Source organism: Triturus cristatus, chromosome 10 (genome assembly GCF_964204655.1).
Source record: "Triturus cristatus chromosome 10, aTriCri1.1, whole genome shotgun sequence".
Taxonomy (NCBI): Eukaryota; Metazoa; Chordata; class Amphibia; order Caudata; family Salamandridae; genus Triturus; species Triturus cristatus.
Genome location: NC_140593.1, coordinates 501,426,575 through 501,443,169, shown reverse-complemented (window position 1 = coordinate 501,443,169; position 16,595 = coordinate 501,426,575). Strand labels below are relative to the sequence as shown.

General features: G+C 52.5%; 1 protein-coding gene across 3 annotated transcripts in view; it reads right to left on the bottom strand.

Annotated features, from left to right (window-relative positions):
• NCAPG2 (non-SMC condensin II complex subunit G2) overlaps positions 1-16,595 on the bottom strand; it is a 403,487-nt gene that overhangs the window by 146,042 nt on the left and 240,850 nt on the right. For all 3 annotated transcript variants that reach the window (XM_085631953.1, XM_085631952.1, XM_085631954.1), the window contains exon 21: positions 5,662-5,823. In XM_085631953.1, the coding sequence (XP_085488079.1) occupies positions 5,662-5,823 (162 nt within the window). The remainder of the gene's footprint in view (positions 1-5,661; positions 5,824-16,595) is intronic.

Genomic DNA, 16,595 nt, shown 5'->3' with positions numbered 1-16,595 from the left:
AGTGATGCCCACGTAGCTGCCTGACAGATGTCATTTAGGGGGACTCCCCATCCCAAAGCAGTAGTAGCTGCCGTCACCCTGGTGGTATGTGCGAGCAGCCCCACAGGAGGCTCCTTCTTTGCCAAAGAATAGCAGGCCTGGATGCACAGAACAACCCACCTGGAAATGGTCCGTTTGTGCACGGCCCGACCTTTCTTAGCGCCCGCGCAACCAACACAGAGCTTGCCTGGTGCGATCTAAATAAAAGGAGAGTGGACGTTTTGGATCCAGACGGTGGAGCCTCTCTTCCTCCTTTGAAGAATGCGGAGGCGGAAAGAAGGTGGGCAAAGTGATGATTTGGCCAATATGAAAAGAAGTGACCACCTTTGGACCAAAGGAAGGTAGAGTTCTGAGCACGACCTTGTCCGGATGAACAGCCAGGAAAGGAGGCTTGGAAGACAGCTTGTAGCTCACTCACCCTGCGCGCAGAGGTGATGGCAACCAGAAAAGCAGTTTTCAGAGTGAGGAGTCGGAGAGGACAGTTATGTAGCGGCTCAAAGGGAGCGCACATCAGAAAAGTAAGAACCAAGTTCAAGTTCCACTGAGGCATTACGAAGGGAACAAGAGGAAAAAGATGAGTAATGCCCTTGAGAAATCTATTTACAACAGGGGACTTGAAAAGAGAAGGCTGATCAGGGAGCCTGAGGAATGCTGAAATGGCAGAGAGGTTGCCCTTAAGAGTGCCCAGAGCAGAGCCCTGCTGGGCCAAAGACAGAAGGAACAAGAGAACCTCAGAAAGAGGGGCAGAAAGGGGATCCACATCCTTTGCTGTACTTCATGCCACAAATGTATTCCATCTGCAGGCGTATACCGTCTTAGTGGAGGGACGCCTGTCTGCCAAGATTACATCTCAGACTTCGGGAGGCAAGTCAAATGACGTCAACTGCCGCCGCTCAATCTCCACGCAAGAAGGTGGAGGCTGGACAGGTTCGGGTGGAGGACCATCCCCTGCTGCTGCGACAGAAGATCCTCCCAAAGAGGCAGTCGGATTGGAGGATCGATGGACAAATTGAGCAGCTCGGGATACCAGACTCTTCGTGGCCAATCCGGAGCCACAAGAATAACTTGGGCCCGGTCGCGCTTGATCTTCTTCAGCACTCTGGGCAGAAGTGGTATAGGCGGAAAGGCATATATAAGATCACAACTCCACTCGGGACGAGAAGTGTCGCCTAGCGAGTGCCGCCTTGGAAATTCCAGCACGCAGAATTGCTGATATTGCGCGTTCCCTTCGGTGGCAAATAGTTCTAACCAAGGCTCTCCCCACTGTTGAAAGAGACCTTGCACCAGCTCCGGGTGAAGACGCCATTAGTGATCCATCAAGCACCTGCGGCTGAGTTTGTCCGCATTGCGTTCAGTGAACCTGCCAGGTGTTGAACCACCAGGGATATGCCCTGAAGTTTCAGCCATGTCCAGAGATGGAGGACCTCTTGACATAGGGTCCACGACCCCACCCGCCTTGTTTGTTGAAGTACCACATGGCGGTGGTATTGTCCGTGAACACCTGCACTACTCGTCCCCGGACAGAGAGAAGGAATGCCTTTAGTGCAAGACGAATCGCCAGAAGATGTGAAGCTCGGACTCTGCCGGAGACCAGAGGCCTCTGATATCCGCCTCGCCAATGTGGCCACCCCATCCCAGAAGGGATACGTCTGTCACCAATGTGTGTTTTGGTTGGGGAATGGAGAGGGATCTGCCGCTGACCCAATCCTGGTTCGTGAGCCACCACGCAATCGGACAGATTCCCCGGATGCTGCGCCCAATGGAAGGATGCAGGAGGCCATGAGGCCCAGCAGCCTCAGGGTCATCCTGACTGAAACCCGAGATAGAGGCCGAAAGATCGGAACCATAGTTCGAATATCCCGGACTAGCTGTTCGGGAGTAAAACCCAAAACTGCGTCATGTCCAGAACCGCTCCGATGAAGAGGAGCTTCTGAGAGGGGGGTCAGGTGTGACTTCGGCACGTTGATGGAGAACCACAGCGAATGCAGGAGGTCGGACATAGTCTGGAGGTGGGAGACGACTGCCTGAGGCGACCCTGCCTTCAACAACCAGTCGTCGAGATAGGGGAAAACTGGAACCCCTGATCTGCGCAGATGAGCTGCGACCACTGCCATCACTTTCGTGAACACCCGAGGGGCGCTGGTAAGGCCAAAGGGGAGCACGGTAAACTGAAAGTGCTCATGGCCTACCGTGTACCACAGGTAATGCCGGTGGGCCGGCAGGACGGGGATGTGAAAATAAGCGGCCTGCAAGTCCAATGCTACCATCCAGTCTCCAGGGTCGAGGGCAGACAAGACCTGAGCCAGGGTCAACATCTTGAACTTCTCCTTCCGGAGGAAGCAGTTCAAGTCCTAGATACAAAATAAGACGCAGGCCCTTGTCCTTCTTGGGCACCAGAAAGTAGTGGGAATGGCAACCACTACCTACTTCTGGGGCAAGAACCTGCTCAATGGCTCCCTTGGCCAAGAGAGCCGTAACTTCCTATTGGAGAAGGACCAGATGATCCCCAGACGTGCGATGGTGCTGGGGCGGCATGGCTGGAGGGATAGTCTAGAAAGGGAGGGAGTAGCCTCTTCGGACTATCTGCAAAACCCACCTCTCTGACATGATGGTGCGCCAGTGGGGGAGGTGAGGGCGAATCCTGCCGCCCACTGGCATTTGATGGGCCTAAAAGGTCGGACTAGAAAGGTTTGGAGGCTGCTACAGAGGGGCTGGTGATTGACTCACCCAACGCAAGCCCCCAGAACCACGTCTGTGGTTCCCACGCCCCCGGCCACGCTGAGGTTGAACAGCTTGTGCTGGCCTGTGGCTCTGAAAGGAACGTGTTGGGACACCCCTTCCGTGGCCATGAAAGGGGCGAAAAGCAGACCATGCGGGGAGCGTGGTGGAGATGCCCAAGGACTTGGCCGTAGCCCGAGAGTCCTTGAAGCGCTCCAGCGCACTGTCTGCCTTGTCGCCGGACAGGCGACGACCATCAAAGGGCATGTCCATCAAGATGTTCTGGACATACCCAGAAAAGCCAGTCGTACTCAACCAGGTGTGACGGTGAAGCACCACCGACATTGAAATGGTTCTACCCAGTGGGTCGGCAGTGTCCAGTCCACAGCGGATGGCGAACTTTGCTGCATCTCTCCCCTCAGCAACAGCACGAGTGAGCACAGCCCGGGCCTCCTCCGGGCACTGAGGCAGCACTTGCACTACCATATCCCACACGGAGTAGGAATAACAGCCCAAGAGGCATGCGGTGTTCACCGACCTCAGCCCTAAGCTGGAGGAAAAAAACAACTTCTTTCCAAACTGATCCAGCTTCTTGGATTCCCTGTCCGGTGGTGCGGTAGGAAATGCGCTTTGGGACGCTGAGGCTTGGACTACCAATCTCTCGGGGAAGAGGTGTTGGGAGAGGAAAGTGGGGTCTCCCGGGGCCGGGCGGTGGCGTTGGGCAACCATCCTATCCACAGGAGACCCTGTGGTGGGCCTGGACCAGGTACCCAAAAGGATGTCCGTGAGTGCTTCATTAAACAGCAGCAGGGGCTCAGAAGAGCTCGCTGCCGGTTGAAGCACCTGTCAGGAGGTTAGTCCTGACTGCCACAGTACACTCAAGGTGTAGGGCCGCTGGCACATTACGCAACACCACTGTGTAAGATACTTCCTCCTTCGTAGCCACGGTAGGTGGAGACAACATGCGAAGGTCTGGGGAGGTGTCCAGACCACTGGCATCCCCCAGGTCCTCTCTCCAGTCCTGATTGTATTCCAACTGAGCAGTGAGAGGGTCCTCAGATCCCTCCCAGTCTTCTTCACCCTCATCTGGCTGCCAAACTGGCAGAAAATTGCTAGGGTGGAATGCAGGTACAAAAGTACCCATCGGCGCCGGATCCGGCGTCGATTGACGCCGGTTCGGCTCCCTATCCACATCAGGGTGGAAGCCAGGGTTCGGACATGGTGCCGGTGGAGTCGGTACCGGTGTAGATGTTACGAGGTTGACCGGCGTTGATCCGGATCCAGACCTGGATCCAAGAAGGCCCTGCGGAGCCGAGGCCGGAGCCGCTAACGTCAAAAGCCTAGGGCCCCCAGCTGAGTCCATGTCGCCCGAAGGCACACCGGCGGAGTCGGGCTGCCATAGAGATGGCATGCATCGCTTCGTAGAACTGACGTAGCTGGGCAGTGGTCACTCCCAGTCCAGGGAAGGCCGGTGTCGACCCGGAAGGCTCCGCATGCGGAGTAGCAGGAGTCGCACCACCCTCACCCTTCGTCGCGTCGGCCGACGGACGAGGAAAAGTCGAAGAGCAATGATGCTTCTTCGACGACTTCTTGTGCTTCGACTTACCTGACTCAGAGTGTGAAGACTTAGACGAGGAGTGATGATGGCTCCACGATCCGTCCCTCGACCTCCCACGCGACCAGGACCTTGAACGACGCAGAACCGACCGCCGGGCCTCGAGTAGCTTTCGGGACCGCTCCCGCAAAGACTTCGGGGCCATGGTTCGGCAGTCGGAGCACAACTTGGGCTCGTGGTCATGCTCCAGGCAGTAGAGGCGCACGTGGTGCGGATCCTTCACCAACATCAGTCGAGAACAGGAACCGCAGGCCTTGAAACTGGGCATTCCTCGTGCACCAGGAGTCGATGTAAGACTCTAAAAGAAGTCGACAAAAGTTACAAAAAGTCAGTCAAAAAGTGACTGGGGGTACCGCTCTCCCCGGATCTGCGCTTGCTAGTGGCGGAAAAAGAAAGAACAGAACTGACGTCAGAGCACGAGGGTGGCATCTAAATAACTTCTGCGATGTCATCCCAGCGACCACGACGCCGAACGCAGAGTCGAACGACGCCACCTACCGACGTTCAGGGGTACTGCTGACGAAATACTTTCCAGATCCAGTATGACGCCTGGGGGTAATTCTAAGGTAAGGAATCTATAACTAACTGTTTCTTTCAGATCTGGTTTTACATGGTGAGTTTGTTGTCCAGGATAATGCGGAGGTTGCAGGTTTCGACCGTGGGGTTAGGTCCCTTGGCTGGCTAGCCACCAGGAGTTGGCACATGGTGAGGTGATGCTTTCGAAGATCATGACTTCAGTTTTGTCAACGTTTAGTCTGAGGCGTTTACCTTGCATCCAGTTGGCAATGTTGGTCAAGCAGTGTAGGAATTTGGCCTTCGCGGTGGAGGGGTCTTTGGATAGCCAGAGGATGAGCTGGGTGTCATCAGCATATGAGGGGATGTTGAGTCAGTGGTTCCTGACGATGTTGGCCAAGCAGGTCATGTAGGCATTGAAGAAAGTTGGGCTGAGGGATGAGCCTTGAGGGACGCCGCAGACTATGTTCTTGGGTTTAGATGAGAAGGGAGGGAAAATAGACCCAACCTTTCATACATCAAAATAATCTAAAGAAAAATATAAAAATAGTCTTTCTCCTCCTATCCCTTCTGAGCTAGATTTGTACTTTATAAAGTTCCAATACATACAACACTCTAGTTTACCATTGAACTTTATATTTTTACTGGAAAGTATGGCGCAGAGCAGCAATATTTAGCAAAAAATAAAAAAAAGTATTTTAAGTCCTCCTTCGGTTAACGTGGGGAATGTGAAATTTTTCAAATTTTTTCCACAAACAAGCACAAGATATACTAACCTTAAGGATCTGCTGTGAAACTGAGAAAGTTTCTGAAACTGAGCAAGTTTCTGAAACTTCTGCTTCTCCTTCAGAAGTCTGGAGTAACGATAAGATGTCTCTTTCTATCCACAGTCCAGTCTCCTCCAGTGTAGATAAGTAGGTCCTTCCTTCTGAGCAGAACTGCACATAAAATATCAGAGATTAGTCACACATTAAATGAAATGAACTATAGTGATACTGTTGAACTATTGTGGTCTGTAAAGATCAACAAGTAGGAAGCTCCTTGCTTACGCCTCCTCAGAGAAGAAATCAGTTAGACAAGTAGAAATATGTGAGAGATTTTTATAACTATTCTTGGAGGGCCATGTTTCTGCACACTCCAAGCAATGATGGAAAACTTTGTAATTCTAGTTCTCCCTTATGAGTACTTTCTTGGAATTTGCAAACAGTAGAATATCTAAACTCATCTATGGAAACCCTTTTAAAACTAACATTTTAAGTTTTAAACACTTTTGAAAGAAAGAAAATAGGCACAATGTGCCGGATATGAAAATTCAGACCATCATTTTTAAGGATACCTGTGGCCCTTAACGTCTTATTAGGTCAGCAAGCAAGATCACTTTTACGTGACTTACTTGACTATACAGATACCTATAAGTTGATTTCTATTATCAAGGTTTTACAAGGAGAAGGTTGAGATATTTATTAATAAATAAAAAAATAATATGAAGGACAACTAGGATAACAGCCAAGTTTGTCTCCCATTAGGCTATTTTCTTTGATGATCAAGAGTAGAAAATAGAGCAAGATGATCCTTAAGATCAGAGCATTAAAACCATTCGCACAGAGGACACAAACGTTTAAGTGAACAGGTTCTGTAATAAGACTTAGCCTTTGTAAGGAAATGGGTGTATTATATGGTGTGGTTGTGTGACCTCACCGTGCATTACAATTATCAACCCCATTAGGACCCTGAGGTTTCAATTGTAAAAACTTCAGCTCAACTCTGGGTAGCTGTGGCTCTGACCAACAAGGCTCACACAAATGAAAAAGTGTAAAGCATTTAAACAGCACCCAAACAACTGTGGAAGAAATCAACAAGATAACAAAGAATTCTGACATCAATTTATAAACATGGGTGGGACCCCTCCCCTCCCTCTCCAACCCTGGAGTCACCACCGGACGGTGCAAGCTGACATCCTGTGGCTGAAGAAACCAGACAGACCACCAAGACCAATGAACTGATTTCATAAACATGAAGTACAATGTACACAGTTATCATTTTAAATGCAAGAAGGCTGTGTGTCTTTCACACAGAAGGACTGTTTGTTCGAAAATAAAAAGGACATAAATGTTGTGCAATTTAGGAAGTTGTTTTTCGAGTTAAAGATAAAAAGAAGATGATGTTGCCTTTATTTTTTAGCACAAAATATATACGTTTGGCTGCTTCAACAGTAGACGTTCCAATATTAGCCATTTGTGACATTAGGAGCATTACTGAGTTCATATGCTTGATTCTATTTGCATCATTTATTTTGTGTATCCATCAAACATTTATTCTTGCTGAGTATCCAGATATGCATGAGCTATTTTTACATGCTTTGAAATGATTTTTACATGCTTTTATGATTCCACGATTTTATACATGTGCTTTCAGTTCAGCACATGAGCTTATAATGTTACTGCTTCAAAATGAGCTTCATTCATAGTTGTGTATTTCAGTTAAGAAATGCAGTGCTTCAATCATAGTTGTGCTTTCAGTTAAGAAATGCAGTTTTTCAATTGTAGTTGTGCCTTCAGTTAAGAAGTCTAGTTTTTGATATATGTAAGTGATGATAGTCAAAGATCATGGGGTGGAATGTAGTGCTAGAGGCACTCTTGTGGTTTGACACCCAGTGATGACCTTTGACTACCATTATTTTAACTGACTTTAGTGTGTTATTTCATCCTAGCCTGGATGTACGACGGTCCTGCATATGCCTTGCCTTCAGTGGGAGCTGTCACGGAGTAGAACAGCCAAGAGCAGAGCGTGTGGGATGTGCATTTGAAAGAGAGAGGGAGAGAGTGTCGTGGAATTTACTTTTTGGATTCAAAGTGCAGTGTTGTGGGCAGTGATGCACACATGTGCTCGGTGTTGTACATTAATGAGAACTATGAAGTGCTTACTATTGGCTTTGACATGGCCTAATGTCATCCTTTTTCCCTGGCTTTGCCTTGCTTCAGCTTTTATGCGTGCACAGCAGCGCTTGCAAGTTGTTTGGGTAATTCACGTTCAAGGTCTTTCTGTTTTTGTGAGGGATTGTTTATGTACTCAAAGGCTTTTGTGAGCTTCGTCAAGATAGAGGCTGGAACATGCGAGATTTGGAGAAGGGGACACGAGAGCTCTTCCTGCCGTGGGAATGCTTGCTTGGAACCTGGCCAGTTCTGGTAAGATTCCTCTGGCCCAGGAGGAGGTCTTTCTCGAACCTTCTAGTGTGTTTAAAGCTGAGGGTTGTGGACTTGGAAACCGGGAGTTTGGAATCTGAGTGGGGGCGGACGTGTCTACCTCAGAGTGAACCCTGGTTGCTGAGGCTCTCAATCACGGCTGTTTACTTCCTCAGTCTGAGATGCAGTGTTTTTGCACCAGGTGATGTATTGAGTTTTGGTTATTGCCATTGTTATGTGAGCCAGTAGCTGTGATCATTTGATGTGTGAGTGTGTTTTCTTTGTGATGTGTGAGTGAGTCAAAGTGCACCTCCAAAGTACTCATTTGATGTGTATATATATATATAGCTTTCTGATCTCTTGCAGAACGTCCAGTATATTTGCTTGAGTCTCATCTCATATTATTTGCTGCTTGTTTATTCATCAGCATTATTCATGCATTATATTTACCAAAAGTGTTATTATTGCTTGCATATAAACATATATAAATATATATCTACACACACACACATATATATATATATATATATATATATATATATATATACACACACACACACATACAAGTTACTTACCTTTGGTAACAATATATCTGTAAGAAACATTAGTTAGTTAGATTCCTCACCTTACAATACCCCCAGGCGTCAGGCTGAATCCGGAAAGATTTTTTGTCAGCAATACCCTTACGCGTCGCTAGGTGTCGTCTGCGGCTCCGCGTCAGTCGTCGGCGTCGGGATGACGTCGGAGAACTTAGACGCCGCTCTCGCGCGCTGACATCAATTCTTGTACATAGCTTTCCGCGCCAGGAACGCAGAGCCATGCAAGAGACCGACACTGGTGCCAAAAAATTCTAGGGCCCTGAAAGGGATAACCTCAACCCTAGAAATCGGTTCGCAGAACGGGGAGGATGGGTGGGTCAGTGAGGAATTTAACTAACTAATGTTTCTTACAGATATATCGTTACCGAAGGTAAGTAACTTGTTCATCTGAAAGAAACACGTTAGTTAGATTCCTCACCTTAGAATAGATACCCCAGCAATACCAACCCCGGTGGTGGGTCTGCGAACCAAGATCACACCAGAAAGTCCTGGAGAACAGAACGGCCAAAGAAGCCATCTCCCCAGACTTGGCTGTCCAGGAAATGTTTAGCAAACGTGTGCAGCGAGGCCCACGTTGCTGCCTGACAGATGTCCTGCAAGGGGACTCCCCGGCCCAGGGCAGTTGTCGCCGCTGTGGCCCAAGTGGAATGGGCCCTCAGCCCTACAGGAGGTTCTTTTTTAGCCAAGGAGTAACCAGCTTTGATACACAAAACGACCCACCGGGAGATGGTTCTCTAGTGCACCGCCCGCACCTTCTTAGCGCCCACGTAGCCAACAAAGAGTTGGTCGTCCACCCGAGACTGCTTGGTGCGGTCCAAATAAAAGGACAGCGCCCGTTTTGGGTCCAGACGGTGGAGCCTCTCTTCCTCTTTCGAAGGATGCGGAGGCGGAAAGAAGGTGGGCAACGTAACAGACTGTCCGATGTGAAAGGAATTTACCACCTTAGGGAGAAAGGAAGGACGAATCCTGAGAACAACTTTGTCCGGATGGACAGAAAGAAAAGGAGGCTTAGAAGAGAGCCTGGAGCTCACTCACCCTTCTAGCAGAGGTGATGGCTACCAGGAAAGCAGTCTTAAGCGTCAAGAGACGAAGGGGACAATTATGAAGTGGCTCAAAGGGAGCGCACATCGGAAACGTCAAGACCAGATTCAAATCCCACTGAGGCATTACGAAAGGGACAGGAGGAAACATGTGAGTAATGCCCTTAAAGAAGCGAGAAACCACAGGGGATTTGAAGGCTGATCAGGAAGCCGCAAGAAAGCAGAAATAGTAGAAAGATAACATTTTAGGGTGCCCAGAGCAGAGCCCTGCTGGGCCATGGAAAGAAGAAAGAGGAGAACCTCAGAAAGAGGGGCGGAAAGGGGATCCACAGCCTTTGCTGTGCACCATGCCACAAATTTGTTCCACCTGCAGGCGTATACCGATTTTGTGGAGGGACGCCTGGCTGCCAGAATAACATCAAAGACCTCAGGAGGCAAGTCAAATGGCATCAACTTCCGCCGCTCAATCTCCACGCATGGAGATGGAGGCTGGACAGGTTCGGGTGGAGGACCGTCCCCTGCTGCTGCGACAGAAGGTCCTCCTGAAGAGGCAGTCATATCGGAGGATCGATCGACAGACTGAGTAGCTCGGGATACCAGAATCTTCGTGCCCAATCCGGAGCCACCAAGATGACTTGGGCCCGGTCGCGCTTGATCTTCTTCAGCACTCTGGGCAGAAGTGGTATAGGCGGAAAGGCGTACAAAAGACCGCAACTCCACTTGTGACGAAAGGCGTCCCCGAGCGAGTGCCGCATTGAAAACTCCAACGCGCAGAACTGCTGACATTGCGCATTCTCTACGGTGGCCAATAGATCTAACCAAGGCTCTCCCCACTGCCGAAAGAGGCCTTGCGCCACGTCTGAGTTTAGGCGCCATTCGTGATCCATCATGCACCGGCGGCTGAGTTCGTCTGCTCTGGCGTTCAGAGAGCCCGCTAGATGTTGAACCACCAGGGTGATGCCCTGATGTTCCAGCCATGTCCAGAGGCACAGAGCCTCCTGACAAAGGGTCCACGACCCCACCCCGCCTTGTTTGTTGCAATACCACATGGCGGTGGTGTTGTCCGTGAACACCTGCACTACACTTCCCCGGACAGAGAGAAGGAATGCCTTCAGTGCAAGCCGGATCGCCCTCAGCTCCAGAAGGTTGATATGGAGCCGGGACTCCGCCGGAGACCAGAGGCCTCTGATCTCCGCCTCTCCCATGTGGCCTCCCCATTCCTAGGAGAGACGCATCCGTCACCACTACGTGCTCCGGTTGTGGTAGGGAGAGGGATCTGCCACTGACCCAATCGCGATCCGTGAGCCACCACTGCAACTGTCTCGCAGTGCCCTCCGAGATCAGGACGTGGTCGGACAGGTTTCCCCGATGCTGGGCACATTTAAACTTCAGGTCCCACTGCAGAGCCCGCATTCGCCACCTGGCGTGATGCACCAACAGGATGCAGGAGGCCATCAGACCCAGAAGCCGCAGCACCAACCTGACCGAAACCCGGGATAGAGGCCGAAAGATGGGAATAAGAGCCTGAATATCCTGGACCCGCTGTTCCGGAGGATAGGCCCGGAACTGCGCCAAGTCCAGAACCGCTCCAATGAAGAGGAGCTGCTGAGAGGGACTCAGATGCGACTTCGGCACGTTGATGAAGAACCCCAGCGAATGCAAGAGGTCTGCCGTAGTCTGAAGGTGGGAGACGCTACCATCCAGTCTCCAGGGTCTAGGGCAGTCGGAACCTGAGCTAAAGTGAGCATCTTGAACTTCTCCTTCCGGAGGAAGGTGTTGACGCTCCTGAGGTCCAAGATAGGGCGTAGGCCCCCTTTGCCCTTCTTGGGAACCAGAAAGTAGTGGGAATAACAACCACGACCTACTTCTGGACCAGGAACGCCCCCGATGGCCCCCTTGGCCAAGAGGGCCGTAACTTCCTCCTGCAGAAGTTGCAAGTGATCCCCCGAAATTCGGTGGCACTGCGGTGGCATGGCTGGAGGGGTTGCCTCGAAGGGGAGGGAGTAACCCCTTCGGACGATTTGCAGCACCCACCTGTCCGATGTGATGGTGCGCCAGTGGAGCAGGTGATGGCGAACTCTGCCTCCCACTGGCGTGGAATGGGCTTGAAAGCTCGGACTAGGAGGGCTTTGAGGCAGATGCTGCTGGGGTAGATATGGACAGACCGGCACGTTGTCCCCCAGTACCGCCTCGGCGGAATCCGCGACCGAGCGGAGGTTGGTTCTGCGGTCTGTGGCTAGTCAGACATGAGGGGGCACCCCTTCCTTGGCCATGAAAGGGACGAAAAGCGGAAGTTTGCGGGGCCGAGAGGCCCAAGGACTTGGCCATAGCCCTGGAGTCCTTAAAGCGCACCAGCGCACTATCCGCTTTTTATCGCTGTAAGAAATGGGATTTCTGGTTGGCTAGGGCTTGTGCCAAAGCCAGGCAGAAACCACCACTCTAGTCAGGGCAAGGAAGTTACACGCCAAAGATAACCCCTGCTCACCCCCTTGGTAGCTTGGCACGAGCAGTCAGGCTTATCCCGGAGGCAATGTGTAAAGCGTTTGCGCGCGCACCCAGCAACAACACCCAAGGCCCACCACAAAAGAAACTCCACACAAGGTATTATATAAAAATAGCCTTTGTATTGTACCAAAACACATTAGATAAAAACACACACAATATACACTGTGCCAACTGGCACTGGGCAATATTTACAAGGGATTATGTACACATGACAGGGCCACATGGACCACTGTCAGAACCATCACAAAGTGAACTTAGTAAAGGTAGAATTTGACATAAACATAGAACACAGCCCGTACTACTGGTAATTACTGCACTTCGCATCAGCCTGTAACATCAACTACATTAGGCTTAGTCTCATGTCAGGCGCCAACGCATTGTACGCCCGCTTTAGCATAACCACATTACCTAATTCTCTCACAAGTCTAGCCACCTTCAACTCTAACCTCCTAAGCATAACTCATCTTGGGGAATAAAACTCCCTAGCCTAACCCATTATATGCACCCCAACCTCATAATCATACCCCACATTTAGAGGTATTAACACAGGGTTCGTAACCAAACTACATACATCACATTTCCTAGCACCACATCATATGTAGCACAAAAGTCACATTAGAAGTTTAACGCATTCGACACTAACGTCCCAATCCTAATTTACAGTAGGCGTAATCATATGAACATATATCACATTAGTAGAGCCTGGCGCCCTACACCTTTAACAATCCCCCCCCCCCGGCCAACTGGCCATCTCAAACAGGGGCTTGAATGCCCTATGTCCCCCAGGTCAGGGCTGCTGCCTAGGCAGCGAAGGTCAAGGGTGCGCCACTGCGCAAAACCTAAACGTTGCAGCTGGCACTAAGTGCTGCACAGCTGTGAAAGGATGGGGCCAAGGAGTGCATCTCACTACTAACATGCCCCTGAAGAAAGGAAGGACCTAAACGTTGCAGCTGCCCACTACTTGCTGGGCAGCTGGGAAAGTTAATTATGAGGCATGAGCTCTAGAATCAACCATGTCCCTCTGGAGCGCACTGGCTCCGGAAATCCTTGTCAAATGTTGGAGCCATCTGACTCTGGAGATAAGGTGCACGTTGGAGCCATCTAGGCTCTGAAAAAAAACATACCCTTGAAACGTGGCAGCTGCCCTCTAGCCAGCGGGGCAGCTGTACATGGTACTAGGGGACCGGCACACGGGGCCCTCTGGCCCCCCCTCACAAGGCTTTTAAATAAACTGGCCCCCAACGTTGGAGCCACTCAGGGCCCTTAGACTAATAATGTCCACGAAGGGGCGACCCGCTATCAGACGGGGCCGCCCAAGAACCCTAACCGCAGTGCCTTCACTGGCACTTAAAAGTGATTATCTGCTCCCTGCGTTGGAGCCTGCAGGCTCTGAAAACAACTCTGCCCCCGTTGTTGGAGCGGCCCGCTGCCATCCGGGGCCGCTCCAAAAGCATAACTGGCACCATGCCCTGAAGGGTGCAAAACATGGAACCCCCACTCACCGGGACTCTGCGGCCGGACTCCGGTCTCCGATTCTTTTCCTCTGCGGCTGGGCAGGCACCGGAAATGTGCCTCGCGCCCCCCTCCACCTTCAAATCCTACTTGGCTGGCGCCCGCGGGGCTCTCACTCAGCAACGGGAACTCCGCACGGGCAGGGGCCAACACCATCCTCCTAGGCAGCTTCTCCGGCGGCGTGCGCGGGACTTCCTTCACAAAACCGGAAGTCCCGCCCGCCGTCAGGCCCGTCGTTGCCTGACTTCCGCACTTTCTGCAACTCGGGCCGCCGCGGTGATTTCATGAACCGGCACATTGCGGGGTGGGCACCCGCGACATAAATAAAGGAATAAGCGGGGTGGGCACCCGCGACTTATCTAAAGGAATAAGCGGGGTGGGCACCCGCAACAGGACACAAGGCGGGGGAATCCCTACGCTGGGGATTCCCTCTAAAAAGATCGCAGCCCAGCGCTGCAGGCAGCAAAGAGAGGCGCTCGGGGAAACCAGGGAAGCACTCTGCCATAGAAATGAAGCGCCTCTCAGCAGAGTGCAGGTACAGCGCCCACCAAGCGCTAGGGCAGCCTAGAGTCCATAAGGCTAGTAAGGAAGCACAGCAAATAAAGTCCAAAAAGGTCCCAGAAGTCTTCTAGGTATCCAGGGGCTGGGCAGGGCCCAGGGAGGCAAGCCTTCCCCTGGGCCCCAGCAGCAGCACGCCCCTGGTAGATTCGAGTCAGAGCAAGAACATTTTCATGGGGTCGCAGCCCCTCTTTTATACACCAAATCCCTTTGTCTCAAGGTGCAGGGAAGGGGCGAACCAGATACAACTGGTTCTTGAGCACTTTGTTTTGGTCAGCCCCTCTCCCTATTCACAGAACAGGCCAGGGTCATCAGTCGCACCACAGGGGGCGGAACCAGCATTGTGTGGGGAAAGCCCAGCCCTATTCAGGTCCCAGGTGTACTCCTCCCACCCATCTGGCTGCTGATCTCCCCATTCACCACTGGGTGACTCCTCCTGACTCTGGGGATTCCGTAGCCCGTCACATGACCTCAGCCAGCCAATCGCCAGACAAGGCACTCATCTCACACTGCACACAGAAATGCCCACTTCTAGAAGTGGCACTTCCACACTAGGTACATTGACGCCGCACATATCATCGCGCAGCATTTCATCACACGAGTCCGCACATACCAAACTCGCACACACACTCCCCACGCATCAGGAACTACCAGGGACACATACATTTCCCCCATGCATTCCTATGGGAGGGCAGGCCAACTTCACTACACGCACGCACTTTACCCTGGGACACAGTGGTAAAGTGCACAGAAGTAAAAAATCACTAACCATAAAAAGCAAAAAGTTCAGGGGTGAACCTGCCAGAAGGCCCAAGTCCAACAGTCGCCAAAAAGGCGACTGCCATCGAAGGGCATGTCCATGAGGGTGCTCTGGACATCCCCAGAAAAACTCGTGGACCACAGCGAGGCGTGGCGACGAAGCGCCACCGTGATCGACATTGCCCTACCCAGCGAGTCCGTAGTGTTCAGTCCACATCGGATTGCATGCCGCGCTGCATCCCGCCCCTCGGCAAGAGCCTGGGCGAGCCGTGTCCGGGCCTCCTCCGGACACTGGAGCAGCACGTCCTCCACCGTATCCTACAGGGAGTGGGAGTAACGGTCCAAGAGACAAGCGGTGTTAATAGACCGCAGTCCCAAACTAAGGGAGGAGAACAGCTTATTACCAAACTGTTCTCGTCTCTTGGATTCCCGATCCGGGGGAGCGGAAGGGAAGGAGGTCTGGGAAGTAGAGGCCTGGATAACCAGGCTCTCGGGCGTGGGGTGCATGGACAGAAAACTGGGGTCGCCCGGTGCAGGGCGGTGGCGCCGGGCAGCGTTCCGTTCCACCTGAGGTACTGTGCCCTTCAGAACGTCCACTAGTGCTTCATTAAACTGCAGCAGAGGCACCGAGGAGCTTGCTGACGGTTGGAACACTTCTGTGAGGAGGTTAGTCCTCACGGCAACAGCAGGTAGCTCCAGCCCAAGGACTTCGGCCGCCTTGCGCAGCACCACAGAAAATGCAGCACCTTCCTCCGAAGCCACGGTCGGAGGAGAGGTGAAGCCAGTGTCAGGGGAGGTGTCAAAACCACTGGCATCCCCCAGCTCCTCTGCCCAGTCCTGTGATAACTGGCCCTGCCGGGCCAGAGGGTCATCAGACCCCTCCCAGTCGTCACCGTCATCCGATTCCTGGTAGACAGGTGGAATGATCAGAGCCGGGCGGAAGATGAAATTGCCACCCATCGGCATCGGGCCCGGACCGGGACTGAACCGGGGAAGAGCGTCGTCCTAAGGCGGCGCCGGGGGTGGCACCGGAGTCGGTGCCTGGATCCCACGGGGATCTGCGGCTTCGGGACCGGAGTCGACGACGGCACCGGGGCCGCTGGCTCGCTAGGCCTCCCAGTCGAGCCCGCGGGGCCTGAAGGCGCGCCGGCAGGCGTCGGACGGTGGAGCCAGGCCTCTCATGGCCGAGAGGAAGGCACTGATCTCCGCCGGAGTCGCGTCAGTCCCAGGGACGGGCGGGTATGGGGACGGAAGTGACTCCTGCGGCTCCGACGGAGCCGCGTGGGTGGTATCACCCGAACCCTCAGCCGAGTCGCGTGACCGGCGAGGGGAGCCCGAAGAGCGATGTCGCCTCTTGGACTTCTTACTATGCTTCGACTTACCCGAAGACTTGGAACCAGACTAGTGGTGATGGCTGTGGCTCCGCGACCGGTCCCTCGACCTCCTCCGCGACCGTGAACTGCGCGGAGCTGACTGCCGGAGCTCAAGTAGCTTGCGGGACCGCTCCCGCCTAGCCTTCGAAGTCAAGGCCCGGCAGTCGAGGCACGACTCGGCA